The 25,425-nt window shown below is 53.5% G+C and overlaps 1 protein-coding gene across 1 annotated transcript in view; it reads right to left on the minus strand.

The window, feature by feature from the left end:
• The window catches only part of DLG5 (discs large MAGUK scaffold protein 5), a 123,319-nt gene that overhangs the window by 9,223 nt on the left and 88,671 nt on the right, over nt 1–25,425 (minus strand). The window contains exons 9-27 of the mRNA XM_068547965.1: nt 24,509–24,634; nt 21,964–22,096; nt 21,387–21,514; nt 20,170–20,345; nt 19,716–19,819; nt 17,757–17,849; nt 15,355–16,374; nt 14,413–14,536; nt 13,924–14,068; nt 12,503–12,615; nt 11,764–11,853; nt 11,378–11,528; nt 8,304–8,466; nt 8,062–8,195; nt 7,223–7,369; nt 5,635–5,818; nt 4,944–5,092; nt 3,897–4,067; nt 2,781–2,977 (exon numbers count right to left, since the gene is read on the minus strand). Of these exons, the coding sequence (XP_068404066.1) occupies nt 2,781–2,977; nt 3,897–4,067; nt 4,944–5,092; nt 5,635–5,818; nt 7,223–7,369; nt 8,062–8,195; nt 8,304–8,466; nt 11,378–11,528; nt 11,764–11,853; nt 12,503–12,615; nt 13,924–14,068; nt 14,413–14,536; nt 15,355–16,374; nt 17,757–17,849; nt 19,716–19,819; nt 20,170–20,345; nt 21,387–21,514; nt 21,964–22,096; nt 24,509–24,634 (3,548 nt within the window). The remainder of the gene's footprint in view (nt 1–2,780; nt 2,978–3,896; nt 4,068–4,943; nt 5,093–5,634; nt 5,819–7,222; nt 7,370–8,061; nt 8,196–8,303; nt 8,467–11,377; nt 11,529–11,763; nt 11,854–12,502; nt 12,616–13,923; nt 14,069–14,412; nt 14,537–15,354; nt 16,375–17,756; nt 17,850–19,715; nt 19,820–20,169; nt 20,346–21,386; nt 21,515–21,963; nt 22,097–24,508; nt 24,635–25,425) is intronic.

The raw sequence follows: 25,425 nt of genomic DNA on the forward strand, positions 1-25,425 counted from the left end.
CAATGAATTATATCTTTAAAATGCATAAGTAAAATATCTACCAATCTAAAATTCTATATCCAGTGAAAAATCTCCAAAATGATGGGAAAATAGACCCCCAAAAAATAGAGAATTTAAATTACAAGAAACCTGCATTACAAGAAATGCTGAAGGTCACCATAACATCAAGGAAATGGTAATTATAAGAAGTAAAGGATGTGTTAACGAACCTTATTGTGGTAAACCGTTTGCAACACATACACCTATCAAATTATCATCCTGTACACCTTAAACTCACACAATATCATATGCCAGTTATATCTCAATTAAGATGGAAAAAAAGAAATGCTGAAGGGAGCGTTCAACTGAAAAAAAGATCAGAAGGAAAGAGAACTGCGGGAAGGAATGAAGAATAATGGAAAGGATAAATATAAGTGAATAACTGATGTGCAAATCAGTAACACTGTTGGACTTAAAATAAATGTAAAATGAAAATGATAATGCAAAAGGTGGGAGGGAGGTAAAGAAGTCACAGTGCTCCGATGTTTTAGAATTATTAGAGAAGTGATCAAAGTAATGATTCATGTTAGCAGTAAGTCAGAGACATATATCATGAGGGTTGCTGTAATCCACCCCCCACCACCAAAGAGTAAAACAAGATGATTAACTAAAAACTAACAGATGGGGGGACAGAATAATAAAAATGCTTGATTAATCCAAAAGGAAGAAAAGTGAAGTGAAGGGAACATAAAACAGGCAGGACAACAGAAAACAAACTGCAAGACGGTAAATGTATCAGTCATGATTTAATCAGTAATTAAATACTCTGATTAAATGATAAAGATTGTCACAGGTGTGTTCAAATTGTGAAAACGCCTCAGGATGTACACTTTTCTGTAGATGTATGTGCACTTTTCTATACATATATTATATCTCAAAAAAATGAAAAAAGATGAAGTATCACAGTGGGTTGAAAAAACCCTACATGCTGCCCACAGAGCCACATAAATATAAAGCTATAGAAAAGTATAAAAGGACGGAAAAAGACAAACTATGCAAACACTTAACCAAAAGAAAACTGGTGTGATAATAATACTTAAACAAAATAGACTTTAAGGCCAGAAACATTTCTAGACATAAAGAAGGACATAATGATAAAAGAGTCAATTCAACAATAAGATATAACAATTTAGAAATAACAATTTAAAGACCACTTCAAAGTACATAATGAAAGAAAGAAAAAAAAAAAAAAACCCACTGAAGAACTGAAAGGAAGACTAGACATATGGCTGTTTTCCAAAGACATCCACTAGACATACACCAAATACACCAGAGGTGGTGTCTACAGAAGAAAAGGGAAGGGAGAATCAAGCAACTATTATTGCCAAAAGGTGAATAGTCTATTTTACATTTAAAAATGTAAAAACCCATTCTTAGCTCGAAGGTCATATAAAAACAGCCAGCATTGGCCCATTGGCTATGGCTTGCCAACCCCTGTCCTCACTGACAGTTACCTGTGGGCCATGAACAAAGGTGGGACTCACTCAACTCACTGTGATTAAGGCCCTAACTGAAACAATAAATAAGGAAGGAGAGGAGGAGGAGGAAACCAGCTGTCCCACCTTCTGATGCCCACTGCCACCTCCACACCCTGCTACCAGGGAGGGCACACCTTCTAGGACAGTGGACACACACGGGGGTCCTCGGAGCAGCCTTCACAGGAGGCTCCTGCTTCACAGGACAAATGCACCCTTCCACGGGGCAATCTGCCAAAGGATGTCTGACACTGCCTGATACGCAACTCCAGGACTGGGTCAGCACCTGGCCCTGGGAGGATCTTGGAAGAATGGACACAGGAGGGGACTTCCCTCGTGGCGCAGTGGTTAAGTATCCGCCTGCCAATGCAGGGGACGCGGGTTGGGTCCCTGGACCGGGAAGATCCCACATGCCGTGGAGCAACTAAGCCCGTGTGCCACAACTACTGAGCCTGTGCTCTAGAGCCCGTGAGCCACAACTACTGAGCCCACGCGCCACAGCTACTGAGCCTGTGCTCTAGAGCCCGTAAGCCACAACTACTGAGCCCACGCGCCACAGCTACTGAAGCCCGCACACCTAGAGCCTGAGCTCTGCAACAAGAGAAGCCACTGCAATGAGAAGCCCGCGCGCAGCAATGAAGACCCAACACGACCAAAAAAAATTTTAAAAAAAAGAGCGGACACACGCAGGAGTAAGGCCAAAAATGGCCAAAGATCTGCACAGTGGCCCTTGGTCACCACCAAGCAGCCAGGAATAACCCAAAAACAAACTAGAAGCAATGCATTGGGCAGAGACTGCTTTTTGCCCACCCAATACCCATCTTTCCTTTATTCCTTACTAACAGAACCTGCATTACTGAAGCCAGAAGGTCACCAGTGAAAATCCTGCCTTCTCAGCCTCCCTCACAGACTGAGTGGCCAATGAGGAATAAGTGGGAGACCAAGGGTGGGGCTTCCAGGTAAGCTGTTTAAAGAGGCGCACTTTTGCCGTGCCCCTTCCTCCTCCCTGCTGCCTGAACGTGGACGTGATGGCAGAAGCTGCAATGACCACGGGGAGACCTTGAGGATGGAAGCCACACCCTACAGGTGGAAGACTCTGAAGACAGTAGCACCACCATCCCAACCCAAGACACACATCCCTAGATCAGTTATGTGCGAAAGCAAAGCAAACTTCTATCTTGTTTAAGTCACTGTGGTGAGGCTTCTGTGGTCAACAGCACACCTCATCCTGCGAGCCTGCTGGAGAAAGCCAGCCCAGCCACTTGCCTTCAAAGAGTGGAATGGAGTCGTTGGAAAAGGTGTCCAAGGCAAGGAGGTCTTTCCCATCTTTGGACCCGCTGCGTTTATGCTTATGCTTCCTTCGGAAGAAGGATCTGCGTGCAGCTGCCGAGAGCGTCTTTGCGGTGTTGTTGTCATCTTTGACTTCAGACATGCTGAGCCTCCGGGAGAATTCTTGGTCCATCCTGTGGACAAGAGTACAGCAGTGCCGCGAAGGGCCCAGGGAACATCACCTCCCCGCATGCCCAGCCTCGAGGAGAGCCAGAGCTGGGACTCCAGGCTCCTCCCACATTCTCTACAGGTTTCCTGGCCGCTTCACCACCCACGCTACTGAGGACGCCATGGTGCCACTGCTGTGAGGGTGATACACACACACCAGTGCTGGGCAAGCTCTCAGAATACAGGGCCACCTCCTATAGTCAGACGAGGGTCAGAAGGAGCTGCTAAGACAGCCTTCACTCGTGACCACTACAAGTTATGCTTCCTGCCACCAAGAGGAACGAAGCACAGATATACCCCTATAACACAGAAGAACCTTGAAAAAAATCATGCCACGTATAAGAAGCCAGTCACAAAAGACCACGTGCTATATGACTCCATTCACGTGAAAGTCCAGCCAGGGAAGTCTATAGAGACAGAAAGATCAGTGGTCGCTCAGCGTTGACGGGAGGGGGCAGGGCAGACAGAAAGACAAGGGGGGTGTAGCTAAACGGTATGGGGCTTCTTTCTGAGGTGACGAAAATGTTCTCAAATTGACTACGGTGATGGTTGCACATCTGTGAAAATACTAAAAGCCGGTGAACTGTACACTTCCGGTAAATTGTATGGTATGTGAATTATGTCTCAACAAATCTGTTAAAAACAAAAAAAAGTGCTGTCTCCTAAGTTGCCCCTGTGCTTCTGTATAGCACTGACTTAAGTACAGCACTGACCTACGCTAGGACCAAAATTGCTTTTCGGACAAGCAACTGTGGCAAAATGTACAGACCAGAGGCTGATACGAGCATCAGAATAAAATCCCATGAGCCCCAGCCCACATCCCATGGGGGCATCCCCACAGGTGCCGCCCGCCCCAGCCCCAGGCCCAGACTCGAGAACACTCACACGTATTTGCTGGGGATCTGCCCGCGCTGGATCTTCTGGGCATTCTCGTCCAGCTGCCAGGCCATCCAGGACCCAAATGAGCCCTGGGGCAAGGTGTCATCCACGTAGAGGATGTCATCTTTCTTAAAGCTCAGCTCATGCTCCACCTCTGCCAGCCGCTCATAGAGGGCCCTGGACCGGGCAATGGAGAGGACAGGTCAGGCCGCTGGCTGCCCTTTGCAGCCATTCTCCTAGAGCCGCTCTCCTGCTCTGAACTTTCCCCAGACCCCAGAGGCTGATCAGGACCAGCCTCTCCCCAGCCTAGCAGTGGTTCCCAAAGAGGGGAGCCCGGGCTCTACATGACAGGACAGAGACTTCCCTTTCCTCCTCTGAGACCGGGCTCCCTGGAGACAAGGGCTGCCTCATGCCCATCACATAAAAGACTTTTTGCCAAGGACCAAGGCCGTTATCTCCATTCCAGATGGGCCTTTCCCATTTGCATCCCTCCCCTGAGTCAAGGATGACGGTTCCTACAGACTAGAAACTTCCCAGAAGGGAAACATGCCATTCAACTGAGGAGGGGTTCCCTAGAGACAGGGACCCCCCACCTCACGGTACACGGTCGATCAGAGATTTCCATTCTCGTGTGGCCTCAGATCTTAGGGGACAAGAAGAAAGCTGAGCACCTCCCGGAAAACGCCCGACGCCTGCCTCAGACACACATTGCATATAGTACTTCGGGGTACCATGGATGCCTTGACATCCACACACACTGCAGAGGGATCTGCAGACCTGGGTCAGAGGAGACCCGGAGAGGAGCATAGCCCACAGGAAAATGAGGCTCTGTGGTCTCAAACTTCCCCCCCAGGCCCTAAACCCTAAAGAGGGAGCCCATCCGGCCCTGGGAGCTTTCGAGGGTTTTTCTAAGTCACAAGCATCTTGTCGTGAGCTTCCAATTTGGGGCCCACCCTTTTGGGGGCAAGAAACATGGGGACATTCACAGGGAACAGCCTCCACCGAAAGCCCCTCCCCTAGCCCCAAGTCCCCGGCAACCCTGGCCACTGGTACCTGATATAGAAGCTGTCGCCAGGCAGGCCCTTGACCTTGGTGAACTCCTCAGGGCGGTACTGCACCTTCAGGCGGACGCTGTCCTTGGGCTTCAGCATCTCCACGTAGACCTCCTCCACCGTCTTGTTGCGCACGTCCAGACCACCGTACTACCCAGAGACGGAGAACTGGGGTCAGAGGGCAGAAGCTGGGCACCTTGGGCACCCGTGAGAGGCCGGGTGTAGGGTAAGGGTGAGACTCAGCATCCCCTTCACTGGGCATCCACCTGCTCTACCCTCGACAGCTGCTCCCAGGAGAAACCCTGTTCTAGTCCCCCAGCAAGTAAGGCCTACTGGAAACACAGCACTTCACCTTGCTTATGCTCCTTGTATCTTTCAGTACCTACGACCCACCTCCCCCATCCAACAGGAGACCCAGTGAGCGGGAGATGGCCCTCGCCATCAGACCAGTCCTGAGGCCTGCCACTGACAACAGCAGAGCATCTCCCCTCCAGACACCAGTGCCCAAGCCAGGGCCCTGCCCGCTTCCCCATGATCTACCCAGAGGGGGTCTGGGCGGCATTCAACACCCACCCACAGCGGTCGCCAGCAGAGGCTGCGCTCCTCCACCTCCTGTGCCAACTGAGACGGCAGGAAGCCCGACGGGCGGGCGGAGAGCAGCCCAGCTGCTGCTCAGAGGGCTCAGAGCTCACCTCAAGGACGAGGTCCCCAGGCACGAGGCCGTCGGGGCCCTTGGCAGGACTGTCGTCCTCCACCTCGGCCACGAACACCCCATGCAGGTTCCCACCACATAAGTGCACGCCAAGCTCCAGCTGGGACTTCTTGATGAAGACAACTCGTGGTTCTGGGGTCTTCTTGGTGGCATCTCCCACCATCCTTATGGGAAGGAAAATGAAGCTCTTCAATTGTGCACAGGGAGGGAGGAAGACATGAGAAAGATGAAACAGTGGTGACACCCTAACCATTTTCTGCTGCCCCGCCACGGTCTCATGAGCTCTCAGAACCACAGGAGCCGGGAGGCGGGCCGACACAGCCTCTAGTTCTAGTGAGCCGGTTCACAGGCAGGATGCCGAGGTTTGGTAGAGGTGAACACGTGACCCCGGGCCACAAAGCCATTTGGGAACAGAGTGGAAACCAACGCCCCTGCCTTCCAGCCCAGCTGTCCCATCACATACCATGGGCTATGTCTTGCCCACCTGGACTGCACTTGTTTTCCTAACTCTATTCTCCTAAGAAATGCAGAGCCAGGCTCACCATCCAGGGCACAACTCATCCAGCAAATGTTTACTGAGTAGTTTCTATGGCTCAGGTGGCACTAAACCAAGAAGCAGGGCCCCTTGCCATCAAGGAACTCACAGCACAGGGACACTGAAAGGCTGGCAAACAAACTGAGCGAAGGAGACGGGACAGCAACGGAACCGAAGGAGCAGGACCTCAGCGGGGGAGCCAGCCAGTGACGAAAATTTTGCTGCAGGTAAGTGTAGCCGTAATGGGCACAGTGAACGGTCACAAGCAGGAAAGCCCTGAAGATGTCCCAGCTTCCAGCCTCAAACTTCTGTGAACAGTCCATTAAAGTCGTACCCGAGAAAGGGCTCTGTCCAAGACTGCAGAGTGAGTGCCTCACGACCCAGCCTATGTGACCCTCTCCCCACCTCCCCGCCAGCTTCTGCCAAGAGCCCTGCCTGCTCCTGCCCACACTAATGCCAGTCCCTCCTCCGGACATCTCTTCACGCCCGCCCGTTGCACGGCTAACCCCTGCTCATCCTGAACACTGTGACTTAGCTGTCACTGCCCTGCCATGCTCCTCATGACTGTTCCATCGTGGCCCCTGGTGCCCCTCCCAGCACTTCGGCTGTGCTGCACATGCCTGGACACTGGTCTGCCACCCTCAAACCTAGAGCTCCCTGGGGGCAACACTGCTGTTGACGGCCAGAGCCCGGGGCCTGGCTGGGGGATGACTGTGGGATTCTGTCTAAGGACAGAACCAGAAAACAAGTGAGTGAGAAAAGGAGGAGAGAAAGAAAAAAGGCAGAGCTAAGAATGAGTCAGTGAGAAAACTAGAGAGAAAAAGGGAGAGAGGGCAGGACGGAAGACGGAAAAAAGGACTGGCGTGCTCCCCACCCCAAATCCTGACAAGCCGGTGTGCCGTCTGCAGCGCAGGGTGGCACTGGGACCCACGTCCCTCAGAGGATGTGCTTGGGCCCCAACAGTGACCGCCCCGGACCCACCCCACTCAGCCAAGGTGCACGGATGGAAGGCTCATGGCACGCATTTGCTGACCTGGAGCTGGGGGCGCTCTGCTTGGCCGGGGGGGTGCCAGGGCCCTCGTCCTGCTCCATCAGTGGGTCAATGACAGAGGGATGCTCCGGGGTGGTGGCACCGCTGCCCTGGAGAGTGGAGTGGGGACTGACAGGGTCCAGGTGGGAGCTGGGGACAGAGGATAGGAAGAGTAAGGAGTGGCATGCAGCCGGCCAGAGCCACCCCCTCTCTGGTGGTGACCAGGTCTGGGATGTGAAGAAGGACCAGGTCACGCAGCTCTGTGACCCAAACCCTGAGAAGAGCAGGTGCCTCAGGAGCTTGGACTCGGTCATCCGGCTGCAGGATCTGCCTGCCCTCAACCCGGGGATCCTCTGCAAAGGGGTCAGCCTGGGGACCCATGAATTCACTGTTCTCTTTGCCTCTGCATGTGCCTTTCAGCCCTTCCCTTCACAGGTGCTGCACTGCAGGGGCACGTCTCACCCTTTCCTCACCTGTCCTGCCACCCACAGCACAGAGGCAGATGGGGGCAGGTGTCCAGTGTCTGCTCGTGGAGTGGGGCCAGACCACTCCGTGTGAGCGTCCGCCCCGGGCCGCAGCTCTTGGCTACCACATACCCATGCCGGGGCTTCGGGCTGCACAAGGGACCCAGCCACCTGTTTCCACACCCTATTTCAGGAGAGAAAACCATCCCTCCATATGTCCCTTCCCCAAAACCCAGGGCTGGTCAACTCTTCTCTCATGGCAGCAGAATCCCCAGAACTTGCAGCTGGCACGTAGGTCTCCCCACAGCGAGCCACACATCTGCCGCACCCATCTCTCTTCCTGCGGCCCACATGCCCCCTAGGAGGCCAGGGCCTCACCTGGACCGGGAGTGGCTGCTGAGTTGGTGCATGTGTGGGTTGTACTGGGCCAGGATGGTGATGGTGTCGCACTGCTGCCCGATGATGAGCCGGGCCTGCTGCTCCGTGGCGCTCCGCAGGTTTATGCCATTGAACTAGGAAACACCGAGAGCGGGCTCAGTGATGGGAGAGGAGGGCACGGAGGAGGTCCTGGGGACTTAGGAAGGGAGGAGAGGAGGGAGAAGACGGCAGCTCCCGCTCACCTCAAGTAACTGGTCCCCATACTCAAGGCCGGCCTGGTGAGCGATGCTCCCCCCGGTCACCTTGGATACGTAGACACCGCCCTTCTCCCCGCTCACGATGGAGATGCCCAGCGGCTCCGAGCCCTTCTGCAGCTTCACATGGCGTGGCTCCTCCACGTAGGGCCTTGGAAGAGAGCCAACAGTTTTGGGGACTCAGACTCAAAGGAAAGGTCTGGGGAAGATCTGAGGTCAGGCATGCAATCACTATGCAGAAAGGGCCAGGGAGCACAGACGCTCCTATGATGACACAGCTGGATAGGAACACGATGAAGTCCACCTTTGTACGACGGTGATACACAACCTCATGCAATCCAGACACGACCCGCCACCCACAGATGGACACAGAAGCACCCAGTCCCAGAGACACCAAGAAGGGTCTGTGTGAACTATAAACACTGATATACGCAGGGAAAAGGCACACAGGTTTCCCTAACAGGAGAGGAGTGGCCTCACAATGTGCAATGTACAAACCTCCAATGGGGTCTCAAGACGCCCTTGGGGAAAAAGGACTGCTTTCTGGGATGATATTCACCCAAGAAGGGACAACATAAAATATCAGTTTTTATATTTACCAGTACACAGGAGGATGCAAAATGATCATGAGATTAAGCTGCTGCAAACCCAAGGCATTAAAAAGGGAGCGGGGAGGCTGGGAGCAAGGCGGCACCATGCACCCACTGGCCCCGGGGAGCCGCCCACCGCACCGCGGGGGACAAGGGGCGCAGGGGGCTGGGGTGGGGACCTCCTGTCGGGCCAACCTCACGCTCCTCAGGGAGGAGGACCTGGGCCTGGCAGCCACAGGCAGTCTCAGGAGGGATCTGTGGTGGTGGAGGCATCTGGAAGGTGCAAAGGGTTAGAAAGCAGAGCGGGGTGATCGGAGAAGGAAGACAACCACAGACGCCTGGAATGTGACAGACAGACAGACAGTTAAGTGACCCCGAGCCGCCAGGACCGCGCTGCATGCTGCCCGAGCTCCTCCTCAGGACAAGACTGCAGCCAAAGGCCAGGGGAGGGGACAAGCAGAGCGCCACCCCCGAGGGCTCCCTCCTCCAGAGCACATGTCGGGGGGGTGGTCCACGTGCTGAAGGGCGGGCAGGCAGGCAGGCAGGCAGGCGGGGGGGGCCCTTTTGGAGGGAATCCTTACTTTTTAATCTCCTGAAGGATTTAAATTTTTTATAATATGCACAAGAGTTTTGTCAGAACAATAAGGCTGCTTTGTAAAAGAAGTTCATAAAGTATACTTAACATTACAAACAGCTTAAAACATAACATTAAGGAGGAAGTGTTTATGTATGTAAAATAATATAAATAAAGCATGTATTTAAACTGTATATATACATACACACACACCTCAGAAGGTGAAATAACAGCAACTGAATCTCGGGTTGACGAGATTATGTGACTTTTTTTCTTTCTACTTTTCTAGTTTTCCCAATTTTCTATAATGATAGTTAACTTGAGACTGAGGAAAAGAGGGACTATTTTTAGTAAGTAACCCATTCTTCAGTCAGGTCACACATGTTAAAGTTTCTGTCACCTAAGCGCTGTGAAGGCAGGAATCACCGACGCTGACACACACTCGCTCACACACACACCGGTTCTCTGTGCACCGCAGAGGAAGCTAAGGGGATGTCTGAACCTCATGTGATAAGGCCCCTTCTGCTTCTAAGGAGCCCCCTTCAGTGGGGGGAAGGTCTTGTTCTCTCAGTGACCTGAGCTGGGGGGTTCAGTAAAACCGCCCACCCCCCACCCCCCCAGGGCCGGTTTGTGCTCCTGTCTGCACGACGCAGGTGAGGCCGCCATGAACACGTCCACGTGAACTGCGCTGACTCCCCTGGGGGCCCAGGCGCCTTGGCGGTCACGGGTACACTCTGTTCTCCAGTTTACACTTGCTAGGTGTGCTGTCTTACTGGTTCAGATGGTAAATGAGATTTTCTTAATGATGGGCCCACCCAGCAGCGTCTCTTCCATGGCTTGCGGCTACAAGGGCCCTCAGCTTTCTGGATGTAAGTGGAGGAGAGTAGCTCTAGTCCTTCTAAGTGATTAAATAAAGGTAAGTTCAAGTTTAATCCAATCTCCCACTAGGATCTAGAGAGAACCCTTTAAATATAGATACGATCTGGTAGATCCCACTCTGAAGAACAACAGCGGTGGATGAGGAACATGCAGAGCCTGTGCAGGGAGGGACCAGCCCTGAGAGGAGGCACGTCTGGACTGACAGCTGAGATCGGCCTGCATTTCAAAATGAACCAATAAATGGCTAAGCTGTACATGTATGCTTCACATACTCTTTTCCTATGTGTATTTTATCTCACAACAAAAAGCTTGGGGGGCGGGGGGAGGGAGCAAGCGATACAGCTGTGTTCTGGGGCAAAAAAGCAAAGGATAAGAATGAGTCCTGGGACTTCCCTGGTGGTCCAGTGGTTAAGACTCCGCTCTTCCACTGCAGGGGGCACGGGTTTGATTCCTGGTTGGGGAACTAAGATCCTGCATGCCGCGCAGCACAGCCAAAAGTTAAAAAAAAAAAAAAAGAGTCCTGATTCTAATTAGGGTAGGCCAGTCACTAACCACGTGACCACAGACAGACCACTCCAACTTTCTGGCCTCAGAAAGTTTAAAATGGGGCCGATGATGATGCCGCTGATCACGGGGTTATGCGAGGATTTCACGACTTATTACGTGGAACGTGCTTAAACAAGGGTCTGGGAAGCAGTGAATGGCATCACTCCGTCACGGTCACTGTCAGGTCGTCCCCAGCATCACGTGCTGGAGCCCCCCTCCTCCCGTGGGCACTCAGTGGAAGGAGCTCACCCTGCTCCTCCAACTGGCCATCCACGTGCGCCCCTCCTCCTGCATCACGTGTCCACAGGACTTCCTCGTGACGTCCTGGAGCAAGACACCAGGGGATGCTAGGCGGCCCAAACACCGGCGGCCTCGCCGGAGGTCAACTGTCGGTACTCCCCAAACCGCACCACACCCCGGGCCGAGGGCTGGCCCGCTGCAGCAGCGCGCCATCCTCCCCTGTGCCCGCTCACCTGTCCTTTCTGCGCTCCCCGAGGGCCGCGGGGTTGACGGCAATCCTCGGCAATGTGGCGGCTGAGGTCTGGGATGGGCTACAGGAGGACAGGCCTTCGACATTCAGAGGAGACTGCGGGGGAGTGCTGCACTCCGAGTGGGACAGCGAGCCTGCCGAGAGGGGCGGGTGAGGGCCGGGCCTGCACCTCCGCTCCCGCAGCCCAGACGCACGGCCGTGCGTGCAGGTGCCTCGTACTCCCCTGCATCACCCGCCAGGGCCCGGGGCCTGGCCCCGCCAGCATGACTGATGGCTGAGACAGTGAGTGAACTGTGAGCGGTGCCCAGACACCCCACCCTGAGGACGGAGGGGGTCAGCAGGGGGAGGGGAGCACCGAGAAGTTCTCACCTCTGTCAGAGCCCACGACAGACCGCGGATATCTTGGCGTTGATGGGATTTTAATGCGTTCTGCCTTAAACTGCAAGTTGCTCGAAGACCCTGTGGTTCCACAAGGGGACAAAACTTTAGGCCTGCGATTAAACAGCGCCCCTCACTCCCTCACCACCATCCTAGTAGTCAGGAAACATACACGGTTATGACAGAATGAAAGTGGGCCCTGCCATTTATCCCCGAGGGGGTCTCAAGGTGGAACAGTCAGGGAAAGCAGATGCCTAGCCCCAGTATGTGCATAAACCGTGCAGGGCCAGGCCGCTCCCGAACAGCATCACACAAGTCTCGCTTTCAGCCCCGAACAGAGACAGTACCCGACGTGACGGGGGCGACTGCCGGCCTTGTGCCCACAACGCCGGAAGCAGCTCCACCAGAGTCTCTTTGAGATAACTGCTAGCCTCGACTCTGGGTTGCGTTTTCCGTAAGTGATCGGCAACACGACATCCCCCAGAATGACCTCGGGGTCAGGGAGCAAGGCTCCTGGGCCAGGGGTCACCAGAACAACTACACAGCCACTGTGGGAAGCTGCAGGAAGGCCACAGGAAAAGGCTCTGGGTGCAGCGCGGAGCCGGCCTCGGCCCCCAGATGGGAGAGGGGCTGTGTGTGGGGCGCCAGGAGGTCTGGACACGAGGATGCGGGTGGAGGTGAAGAAAGGCTGGTGCCTGCTCTGGCGAGAAGGCGCCAGTGGCTCAGTTACCGAGGCGGGCGCTGGAGGGCAGGGAGTTGCACCCGTGGGAGGCTCTCATCTCAGAGCAGTCGCTGCAGGCCCTGGGGCTCAGATCCAGGCTCAGGCGGCCCTGGTGCTGGACACTGTCGAAAAGCAGACAGGTGAGGGGCTCGGGAGGAGGACCAGGTCAGGATACAAGTGGCTGGCCTCCCTGAGGCCCTCTGCCAGCTCAGGGAGGCCCAGAAGCGGCTCCCAGTCAGCCGAGGACAGCGACTGCCCGCAGCCACGCTCAGAGGGCCCTGCAAGCGCCGGGCCAGGACCAGGCTCACTGGGACAGAGGGCTTTCTACAGGGACCAACAGAGGTTCTGCATCCTGGGCGGGCAGGGAGGGGCAGGATGGCACCGAGGACCTGGCAGAGTCCTGCGCCCCCCTCAGGAGAGCCCGTCCCAGGAAACGGGAGAGCTGAGGGCAGGGAGCCCGCGTTGCCCACGTCAGGCTGGCCTGCAGTCAGGCCCAATGATGACCTCTTCTAGCTGTGAGACTACATCTCTTGCCTGCTTAGAGCCTTCCAGTGGTCTTCACTGTACTCAAAATAAAACCCAAACTCTGGGTTTGTGCCCTATGACGTGGGCCTTCCTCCTGACTCACCGTCTCTTTGCCAAGCTCCCCTACTCTGCCCCTCGAGCCCACTGCACCATTCTCAGACGCCCGGGCTGTAGCACCTACAGCCCTCCTTCCTGGAGGCTCCTCCCCAAGTCGTGTACAACTGGCCTCTTCTCAGCCTTCGAGTCATGGCAGCATGCCCCTGCACGGGGCCCTCTCCACCGCCCAATACAACTTGCCACCCTCTTCCAAGTCACAGCCTAGCTTGTCAACACTTTAGGGTCTTTAGGGCCATTCAGCACCATCTGGTATCACTCTGTTCTTTTTTTTGTCCCCCCCCCCACCCCGGCCACTTGAACACAAATGCCACAGGAGAGGAAGTTTGTCTACTAAATTTTTCACTGTAGCCCTCTAGAACTATAGCAGTCCATGGCATGTAGTCTGTGCTCTATTAAAACCTGTCAAGTAATCGAATGAATGAGTGGCCTTGGGCCAATCCATTCATTTTTTTAAGGCTCAGTTCCTCATCTATCAACCTGAGATAGTAATAGTAAGGTTGCTCTGGTGACCAAGTGAGATGATGCTTATAAAGGTCTGAGTGCAGTGCCTGGCATGTGAGCGCTCAGGTATCAGCTGCCATCTCTACCATCGTCCTATAAATACCTTTTCAAGCTCCACGTTGGTAAATAAAGAGAGCGACCTTAAAGTTTACTTTCCCCGGGGTCCCAGTGCTGCTCTACCTGGCCTCTTCCCAGCTAGGCAAGGGAACCCCTCTATACACAGTGGCTTTATGCCCAGGTGGGCTTGGATGGCTGGGGTACAGGGAAGCACAGGTGGCTGCACATACCTGGGATGCAAACCCTGGGGGCCAGCCTCTCTGGGGACAGGAGGAGAGCTGCAAGGGCCGACCCTGTGGCTGCGCACGGTGTAGATGGGGTTCCTCAGGACGGAGCTCACAGTGGTGCTCGGGGTCATACTGCGGGGAACAGTGCCTGCAAATGGGCAGGGTGAGACAGTGGCCCCAAAGCATCCAGCCAGCCCCAGATCTATGCTAGCTGCTGGCCCTGCTCCACTGGTAAGGCAGGAGAACCCTCTTTAATGCTTCCCATTTCCCAGGCTGCTATGGGGAGAAAGCACTCTGAAAAGCTAAAAAACGTCACTAGAAGAAGATAGAAGACTGAACACTCCAGATAGGTCAGCAATGGCTAGATCTTTGGACCACCGGGTTGAGGACACACAGCAGCCCCCTGAAATGACAGTCTCCACTCTCCCTGGGACGGGGCGTCCCTGTGAGCCCGCATTGACCCTCCTCCCCGGCCGGGCCCGGCCAGCTCACCCACAGACGCCCTGCTGGGGTAGATGGGGGGGTTGCTGTGCCGGCTGGAATGCCCTGGCGAGTAAGGGGACCACTCCTGGAGATCTGGGGAGAGTTCTCCACTGGCTGGGACGCTCTTCTGCTCCTGCAGAACCAAAGGCAAGAGGCAGTGGCTGGAAACAGGGAAACACACAGGCATTTGCAAGCGATTTCTGTCCCTTACGACCTAGCTTCTCCCACTCAGACACATGAAGTGACATTTGGGAGAGATCGTAACTCGTTTATTCATTCATGTTGCCTTACACATCTGGAGGAGAAGAACTTCCTTCAAAAATACTTTGGAAGACAACCACACAGAAAGAATCTGTTCTTTCAAATAAACAGCTTTTGTGTGTAGAGGGTGGAACACGTGGGTGCATCGGGCACATGTAGGTAGCAACTCCACACAACTTGCCCAGCTGTGTGAAGCTCCGTGTCTGCTGAGAGTAGCACGGATTTGTTCTCCCGCTCACAGCAATCTCTCCCTTCTGGAAATGACCACAGCACCCACAAAAACAAGCTGGCCTATCCTGCTGCCGGCTAACAGATTCACGTGTGCTATCTTGACTCCCTAAACCCTTTGAGGTGGGTCCTTGCCACTTGGGTTTATTGCAATACAAGTTCAAAAGCTTCTTGCTGAATAAGCAAATCAAACCCCACGCCCAAGAAAGCGTTCCCCTCTTGGCGTCATATTACCGCTATCATGCACACCCATGCTACTTTCTCATCTCCTAAAGGGAGACTGCTTCCTGCTGGCATTCACCTGCCATCCCCTCCCCTTCCCCCGGGCAGGTGCTGAGAGCAGAGGCAAAGGAGCCAGGGCTAAGCCTGAGCTGGAGGATGCCAGTTGCGGGCGGGCGCAGGTCCCTGCGTGGCCCGCCCCACCTCCACCTCACCCTGACCCACTCCAGGGCTGAGCTCTACCTCCAGGAACTGAGCAGAGATCACTACTGGCGCGAGCTTGGGCCGAAAGCTGGGAGCAGACTTTGGCCGGCGGCGCTTCTGCCCCAGCTCGTCCATCTTCTGGGAGGTGAGGTCCTCGTCACAGGACTTCTTGGCCGGCAGGTAGGAGGAGTCCCCGTCCCCTTCAGGGTAGTAGCTGGAAGCAATGCGGACCCTGGCCTTGCGAGGGGGCGAGGCGTGCATGGGCTCCCCGGGGTCCGTGTCGGGGGGCAGGGCGCTCGGGGGGCTGGTGGATGGGGAGCTGCCCACTAGAGTGGCCTCTGACTCAGAACTGGTTTCCAGTTTGTGCTGGAACTTAATGGAGTCACCCCTCCTGGGAGGTTTTGGGGGCGTCAGAGGTCCTACCCTCTTGGAGGGCAGGGGGGAGTAAGCAGGCCCAGGGCCTGGGAGCAGGTAGTCTATTTTGGGGGGCGTCTGGGGGCGTTTGAAAGTGTTTGGGTCAAAGATAGACTTTCTTTGCTTTGGCTTCTTGTAAACGGAGAGCTTCTCGGGTCCTGCCGTGGAGCTGAGCACAGCCTTGGGCCAGGTCCCGCCGCTGTTGGCATTCTCGGGCTCTGCCTTGTCCAGGCGGGCCTCTGCCTCCCCACAGGGGCCCACCTCCGTCTCGAAGGGCAGCAGTGGCCGCCGGCTACGCACGTCCACCGGCCCAGAGCCACGCTCCCCCGAAGCGTCCGAGCGGAAGGAGCTCAGGCTACGCTCGGAGGCGCTGGGACAGGCCTGGGGGGAGACGGGGAAGGTTCCCCCGGGGAACGGCTTGTGCAGGAAGGAGCTGCTGCCTCCTGGGGGGCCCGACTCCTTCCTGTCCTCCAGCCTGTCGGCGTAGAAGATGTCCGTCTGCGTGGAGTTGTTGTGCTGCAGCAAATTCCGTTTATTCTGAGCCTGGACCTCCGGGCCATGGGCTCGGAAGCTCAGCATCTTATCAGAGTCCTTGATGTTTTCAAAGATGTTCTGGCCGCTCCACGAGGCGCTCTGAGGGAACACCTAAGCAGGGGTTGCAGAGGAGTGAGGAAGAGAGGCGGTGAGACCGCACGACCTGGAGCTGCCACCGAAAAACATCCCTGGAGGTAGAGCGATGGTCGGGAATGGGCCACACACACCCCAGCGTTGGACAGATGGGCAGACAGACAGATGGACAGGCATGTACACCTCGCCAACAGGTGAGGCTTGCTCACAGCCAGGCCACTGGGAACCCACAGGAAAGACACAAAGTTCCCTTGACTTTGAGCACTTTCTGAAATCACCTGCACTGTGTCCTGCCTATTTTTTAAAATTATTAAATGTAGATATAAAAAATTCATTATTAAAGACATCTTACAGTACACCTAGACAGTGGAATATTATTTAGTGATAAAAAGAAACAACCTATCAAGCCATGAAAAGACATGCAGGAACCTTAAATGCATAGTACCAAGTGAAAGAAGTCAATCTGAAAATGCTACATACTATATGAGTTCAGCTATATGACATTCTGGAAAAGGCAAAACTACAGAGATAGTCAAAAGATCAGTGGTTGCCAGGGGTTGAGGGGGAGGAAGGGATGAACAGGTGAAGCCCAGAGGATCTTTAGGGCACTGAAATTACTCTGCAGGATACTGTAATGGTGGAAACATGTCATTATACATTTGTCTAAACCCGTAGAACGTACAACACCAAGAGTGAATCCTCACATTAACTACAGACTTTAGTTAATACTAACGTATTAATATTGGCTCATCAATATTATAGAGCGGAAAATATGAGAACTCTCTGTGCTAACTCAACTTTTCTGTAAACCTGAATCTGTTCCCCAAAAAGTCTATTAATTTTAAAATAATTTTAAAAAATATCTCTTAATGAAGTAGATGAGCCTTTTTCCAACCTTCTTAGAAAAGCTGATAGAAAGTACAATAAACGCCCTTAAACCCATTTAGATTCAACAATATTTTGCCCAATTGTCTATATCTATTTATACTGCAGAACATTCGAAAATAAGTTACAAATATTATGACATTTCACCCTAACAGCTTTAGCATGCATTTCTCCCAAATAAGGCCATTCTCCTATATAACCCCAATACCATCATTATACCCAGGAAAAGTAACAATTCCCTAAGATCATCTAATGATCCAGTCCAGATCCAAATGTACCCCCCATCTCCAAAATGTCCTTCATAGCTAGGTTTTTTTGTTTCTGGGTTTTTGGTTTTGGTTTTGGCTTTTAAACCAGGATCCAGTCAGGGTTCATGCATACCTTGCACTTATAAATCAAGACCTTTTTTCCAAGGATCCCAGTGATGTGGAGAAGTGGCTTGGGTACAAGGAGCTGGGGTTCTGCCTGCCCCAAAGAGGGCGAGAGCAGAGCCAGTGCAGGGCGGGGGCCCTTACCTTCAGGAGGGAGAGGGTCAGGGAGTCCTGGCAGCTCCGCAGCAGAGATTCACACTCATTCAGAGACTTGTTGTCCAGGGCAATGCCATTGATCTAGGGCCAAGAGAGAGCCCGTCAGGCCCACCACCAGGATAGGGGTTCTGCCTAGCTGCTGACCCACGCTGGACAGTGGGCCTTGTTCTGTAAGGTGCCCCCGTCTGGAGCTGGCAAAAGGAGAGAAATCCCCTCCCCAGTTAAGGCCCTCAAAGTCCAGTTATGGGGCTTCTGAGGCAAATGGAACACACAGCCTTAAAAGCACTCTGGGGAAGGGACTTGTCTGACTGGGACCAGGGCACCACGGGTCCCAGAGGGACATCCCGGAACTGCCGCTTCCTGCTGCGTGATGCTGGACCACGGCTCAGAATTCCTTCGAGAGCAAAAAGGAAAACAAACACAGACGCCCCACCCCCCCCAGGGGCGCGAGGAGACTGAAAACGAGATCATGATGTGGGAGGCTGGACCCATGTGACGTGAAGTATCATCGCAAAGACTCCTACAGCCCCTCACGCCTGAGTCTCTGTCCGCACCCCTCTCAGACACGTTCCAGTCCTTTTTAAAAGTGTATGTGCAATAGGTGAACAGTGAGACTGGGGTGCATCCATACCGTGGAGTCCTACCCGGCTTCGAGAAGGACCACCGCACCAGCACATCCAACCACGTGATGGAGCTCACAGCACGAAGCCAAGTGGAAAAGGCCATCTCAAACGGGCAAGTACTATGGATTCTACTTATACAATATCCTCCAAATGACAGAATTACAGAGCTGGAGAACAAATTAGTTGCCAGGGCTTATGATGGCGGGGAGGGGGCATGCTTAGGACTGCGGGGGTTAATAGAAAGGGGTGACACGAGGGAGATCTTTGTGGTGGTGGACAGCTCTGTATCTTTTTTTTTTTTTTTTAAATTAATTAATTTATTTGGCTGCGCCGGGTCTTAGTTGTGACATGTGGGATCTTGGCTGCGGTATGCGGGATCTAGTTCCCTGACCAGGGATCAAACCCGGGCCCCCTGCGTTGGGAGCGCGGAGTCTTAACCACTGGACCGCCAGGGAAGTCCCGCAGCTCTGTATCTTGATTTTTTTTTCATCCTAAAATGTGATAACAGATTTCATAGTTACGTAAGATGTAACCGTTAGATGTTAACTGGATGATAGGTACGTAGGACCTTTCTGTACTACCTTTGCCACTTTATTTTTTAACATCGTTTAACGTTATAACTGAATTAGAATTATTTCTGTAATTATTTCAAAATTGAAAGTTAAAAATATATATATATATTCAGAGTGATTATCTTGGGGTGGTAGATTAATTTGGTTGGTTTTGTTTTTCTTTATAACTTCCCCACATCTTAGAGTTTTTCGTAATGGCCATATTGCTGTCAAACTCTAGCTCGCCCCCAAATCTGAAAAACACTGGCAAAGATGTGAAGTAATGAGCCCCGCCCCCCCCGCCCCAAACACGGCAGGTGGGACTTCTTTGAAGCACAAGGAGGGAAATCACATCACATGTTAAACGCTTATGCCCTCTGATCCAGCAATTCCCCCACCCAGGACTCTATCCCGTGGCGGGACACAGCAGTGGCCATGAAGCACTATCACAAAGGCAAAAATGGACAGTCCTGACTGTCCGTCAGGAGACCGGCTCAAAGGCCACTAAGGAACAAGCAGTTACTGAAATGACCCAGACAGATCTAAAGATGTGAATCTGGAAGAACCTCAAGGCACGCTGTTAAAAACAAAAAGCAAGTTAGCAGCAGCACAGTATATTATGATCACATCTAAGTTTAAAAAAAAAGGTGGGAGATATAAGTTTTGAACGTTTGGGGGAGAAAACACAATGAATTGTTAAAAGTAGTTGCCGTCAGGATGGGAACTGGGAGATGGGGAGTCTAGAACCAGAGGAAGGGTTCCCTGAGACTTACAGCCACAATCCTGTCTCCCACGGCGAGGGACCCCTCTTTGGCAGCCGGGCTTCCGGGCACCACGGCGGCAGCATACACTCCATTCTCCAGGCTGATGCCGCTGTCTGCAAACCAGAGGTCCCCGGTTAACCCCCGCCCGGGTTGCACGGCCCCCTGGTTGTCTCATCTTGTCTTTACGAGATAAACTTTTAAAAAGGATGTTGGCAGACTACGACCTGTCCATCCCAGCACCCCGCCCAGGTCACACCACCCAGGGACCCGGTCAAGTCTAGTCTGGTGAATCAAACAATCAGAGACAAGCAAGACCCAGGACCCAGACGGCCCCCTAGCGGGAAGCACATGGGCTGCACTGAAACCACATCAACGCCTAGTTCTGGGAATGAGGAGTGCCCGAAAACACATGCAATCTCTCTGTACGAGAAAAGGGTGCCCTGCCCACCTCCCCAGCCCCGACCTTTATGCCCGCTCAGGTTGATGTGCAGCGGTGTGACCACCTTCCCGCCCAGGGACTTCCTCCGACGCACGACCATGTTGATGGCCCCCTCCCCGTTGAGGAGCGCCTTGATGGCCTGCTTCTTGTCCTTATTGATGAGGTCCACGTCGTTGATTCTCAGCAGCCAGTCATTGACCCTGAGGAGGGGGACAGCCAGGTCACTGCCAGCGGAGGCCTTGGGACCAGGGGGCCGGCCCCTGTTGCTCCCATTCGGGGAGCAGAACACCAGAAAGCACAAAGTACCCCACAAACACATTCAGAAAGGTTTCCTCGGGGTTTCCCTGGTGGCACGGTGGTTAAGAATCCGCCTGCCAATGCAGGGGACACGGGTTCGAGCCCCGGTCCGGGAAGATCCCACATGCCGCGGAGCAGCTAAGCCCGTGCGCCACAACTACTGAGCCCACGTGCCACAACTAATGAAGCCCGCGCGCCTAGAGCCCGTGCTCCGCAACAAGAGAAGCCACGACAATGATGAGCCCGTGCACTGCAACAAAGAGTAGCCCCCCCTCGCGGCAACTAGAGCAAGCCCGCGCACAGCAACAAAGACCCAGCACAGCCAAAAATAAAAACAAATAAATAAATTTATTTACAAAAAAAAAAAAAAAAAAGAAAGAAAAAAAAGAGAAAGGTTTCCTCTTCTAGGAAGGTGGAGTGGTTAACCTGGCAAGGGTTGGAGCCTGGTTTCGAATCCTAGCTCTACCACTTACTAGCGGTATGACGTAGTCCCTCTGGGCCTCAGTGTCCTCATTTGTAAAATGGGGGCAATACAAGCACCTACCTCATGGGATTGTAAAGATTAATGAATTATATAAAGTACTTAAACTTAGCAAATACCAAGCACTATGTAGGTGCTAATTATTATCATCACTATTTCATGGGATGAGCAGGCAATGCACATTCCAGACTCTCACACACTTCACCTGAGCCCCTTACTACACAGAGAAGCAAAAGGCAGCACCTGGTGATGGGAGAAAGATCAGATTCAGAGGCAATTTGGAGTCCGAGCATCCTTTAAGAACAGTGTTAGCGGTTAAGCCTGAAAGCCTCAACAGCCTCTGTGAGGCCCCCAGATCCCGGGATGCGTTCATTTAAATGCCACCTGGCTCTCCAGGTCCTCTGCATTAGGTCAGAGGGAAACTGCCACCTTCCCTCCAGAGCCTGGAGCCCTCTACACTTACCGTAAGCGGCCATCAGCAATGCTTCCTTTGTCCACTTTAGTGACAAATATGCCACAGTCCCCCGGCAAACAAGGCTCATTCACACCCTCTGCCATATCGAAACCAAGTGCCTTCAAGTCAATATCCTCCTGGCAAAAGAAAAGCAGCAACAGCTCACTTTAGAGCAGTGATGAGAAACATTTGGCTCTTACACCCCCCAAGACACTCACTCCGATGCGGGTGCTGTCCCTTCACCCCGACGGGACACCTGGTCCCCAGGATAAAACCTCTGAGCGGCTGTGATCCCCTTTCCACCACTGGAAACACACACACACACAGCCCCCTGGCGCTCTGCTCTTGTCTCTGCTTTCCATGCACTGCCAGCATCCGCCGGGTAACACAGGAGACCAAGCTGCTACTGCATCGGGCTTGGACAAGTGCAGGGAAAGGATGCATCCACACCCTGGGAGAAAAAGCTGACCTCCCAACTAGCAGCCATGAAACTGGGGGGCCCTGCAAGAGGGCCATCCTCTCCCTTCCCCATCCAAAGCCGTCACGTTGAGGAGAGCTGGGGAGAGAAGACGCAAGGGCGGTTTACCGTCTCCCTTTCAAACTCCACGACTTCTGTTTCCCACTCCATGGAGTCTGTGTCAATGGCCGAGTCGTGGGAGCTGTGGGCCATCAGCTGCCGGAACCGGGCCTCCTTTTCCAACTGGGATTCCATCTGTTCCCTGTGAACAAAGAGAGAGCCATGGCAACGGCCCTCTGGGAGGCAAAGCATCCCACCAAAGTCCACTCGGAAATGAGGTGGACCGTTCCCTTCCCCCTCATACTTCACACCAGCTGCCTCATAAACCCAAGGCTTCTTGGGTATCAGTGAGTTTTCACAGTTTTTTTTTTTTTTTCAGTCTCAGAAGATTGCCCCAAATTTATCTAGGGGTTTAATGCAATTCCTACAGAAATGCCAGCAAGACTTTCTGTAGATAGAGACAAGACTATTCTAAAATATACACAGAAAGGTAAAGGAATTAGAACAGCTAAACCCATTCTGAAAATGAAGAATAAAATGGGAGGAAATCACTCTCCTTGATTTCAAGACTTATTATACGTCTACAGAAATCAGGACGGTGTGGAACTGCCAGGAAGACAAGACAATGGATCTGTGCATCAATGGAACAGAACAGAGGACCCAGAAATAGCCCCACAAAGTACAAAAGGTGCAGAAGTAGTTCAGTAGAGGAAGGACGGTCTTCAACGAATGATGCTGGAGCAAGCGGACATCCTGGCGACAGACTCTCAACCTAAACCCCATACCTTATATAAAAATTAACGCAAGACCTATCACAGATTTAAATATAAAACATAAAACTATAAAACTTCTAGAAGGCAAGTATAGGAGAAAAATCTTTGAGATCTAGGACTGGATTAAGGGTTCTTAGACATATAACACAATCCATTAAAAGTAAAAAAATAAAAATCAGCAAATCGGATTCGATCAAAATAAAAAGCTTTAGTTCTCAGAAAGACCCAGTGAAGAGGATGAAAAAAGAGTCAGAAACCTTGTAACATATCCCCCAGTAACATCCTTCTTCCTAGAACCTGGGCCCAGATGACCTCTCCAATTCCTCAGCACCGCCCAGTGGGTTCCTGGCACACCCCTAACTACTGTTGTTTCCTGCTCGACTAGACACGCCCCCCACGTCCACACCTTTGCCTGAACCGTGCTCAAGAATGTGAGGCCGGCTCTAGGAGGCCGCTCAGCCCACGGGTAGTCTTCTCCAAGCTTTCTTCCCCGACAGAGAAGCAGCTCTGCACTTCGTGCTCACTGCACGCGGCCCACCTCTCACCCACTAGGCACATACATCTGTTGCTTCTGCAGACGGGGGGCTTCCTGGGCAGCGGCAAGGACTCCCTCACCTGCATCCCACTGGTTACAGAACTTAGCTCAGAGAAGGTGCAAATACAAACGTGCTGAATGAGCAAACGGAACTTGACATTTCTTAGAAGTTCCAGGCAACTCCAGCTCAATTAACGCGCAAAATCTCCTCCAGTGCTCAAGCCCCCGAGGCTCCAGGCTTTGCCTTAATTTGATTCCACCACCTGCTAGACCCTAACTGGGTACCTGGAGAGAGTCTGTCCCTTTGCCGCTTAACCCCCGGGATTTTCTTAGAGTGCTCAAGCCCCAGGGCGTCTGGGTTTTCACTGAGTAAATGAAGCTGTTTGCCTTACGTTAGGAGGTTCTGTTGAACGGGGAAAAAGGGGAAGCTGTCACCCACTTCCGGAAGGCGTCCCTCGAGTGTGCGAGGCTTGCACGCTCACCAGCTTCCAACCACCCTATGGGTTCAGGAAGCCTCACGAGCAGGCGGACAGCCACTGCTTCTCAACTACCCGGTCTGGCTCTGGACTGCACTGACGATTGGCATCTGCCGATTTCTCTTCTTCAACTTGGATCTCTGTGTTTTCAGTACACTGCTAGGGGCCACCAAGTCTGAAGTAACACCCCTGGGAGCAGCGCTGTAACTGAGGGGACGCTGTCTGACACCCCAAACAGCACAGGCAGAACAGACTGCTGAGCGGTAGTCACAACCGCCTTCAAAAATGCTGCATCAGAATCTTGTCATCATTCTGTTCGACTGCGTGCTGGTCTCTCGGATGGCCCTGCCTTTGGTCTGTCTCCGTGTACTGTGAGCCCCACAGGGCAGGGACCCGGCGGCTTGTGCCTCCCCCGGGGCCTGGCCCCCACGCAGCAGGCACCTGGCAAACCCTTGTTGAGTTGCCGAATGAATGAGGGAGGGAGGGAGGGAGGGAGGGAAGGAGGGAATGAATAGACAACACATGCCTGCCTGTCCCCCAGTGGACCGCCCGGGGCAGGGACCTTCCTTCCGATGAGCCTTGGCACACAGTGCCTGCCCACCCCGACTCGCTCACCAAAGGGCTGCTGCCACGCTCTGTGCTGCCCTAAGGATTTCTAATTAACTCTCAACAGAGAGGCAACACTCGGACACATTGTACAGACTGACCGAGTAAGGCAGGGTGAAGGGACAGACTGCCAGGCCTGCTCACGGGGCTGCCTTGACCTGACGGAAGCGGACACCGCGCTCCCGGGCGCCAGCTCACCCCAGCAGGCGCCCACCCCAGCGTACTTGAGCTCCTTCAGCTCCCGGCTGACATCGTTCTTCTGTTTGCGAGTGTCATCCAGGCTGCGCAGGGCCTCAGCCAGTTCGCTCACCGCCCGGTCCCGCTCCCGCCTCAGGTTGTCACAGAGCGTCCTGGCAGAGGGGGCAGAGGGCAAGGTCACTGTGAGGGGCAGGGGACGGAGGACTCATGGCTTGCAGTGAGGCCTGCAGCCCATGCTCCCGAACACCCCAGGTGCTTGCCTCACTCCCAGATGCATAGATGGAGTGCTTGAGAGTCTGGAGGCAAGACCACCCAGGCCAATCCCATACACGGACACAGGGGACACTGAGGACCCGGCAGAGGAGACACCCCCATGGTTACCAGGCAACGAGCATCTGGTTCTGAACGTCCAGTGTCTGTCCCACAGGTTCCGCCTCAGTGTGCCTGGGCTTAACGACCATGCTCCAACCCGCAGCCCACCTGGCAAGCCCCTGTGCTCCAGCACCGACCAGACACTGCACAACTACCCACGTGCAGGCTTTTCTAGAGATGCCCTCCACCCCACAACTAGACTGAGCCCCCCACTTGGACAGAAGTCATGTCTTATGCATCTCTGCAGCCCGGAGCTCTGTGCAGGCGGCAAGTGCAGGCTTAACAGCTCTCTACTAACGGACGTGTGGTCTCTGGGCTCCCAGGATCAGCTCACTCAGAGAGGTGGTGGGGACAGGTGACCAGGCAGCAGGAGAGTCTGTGCTGTGCTCTGTGCCACCTCTAGAACGGCATCCTGCCACTCGACGGACCCTGAGGGCTGGTCCCCACTTCTCCATGGCCCCAAATCCCCTCCAATCCTGAACCTTCATCTCCTGACCAGCCCAGGTGGACATCAGTCTCTCCAAATGGCCACAAGGGATCTTGCAGAAACTCTCAATGACCAAGTCCTCAC

This window comes from Eschrichtius robustus, chromosome 7, assembly GCF_028021215.1.
Source record: "Eschrichtius robustus isolate mEscRob2 chromosome 7, mEscRob2.pri, whole genome shotgun sequence".
Lineage (NCBI taxonomy): Eukaryota > Metazoa > Chordata > Mammalia > Artiodactyla > Eschrichtiidae > Eschrichtius > Eschrichtius robustus.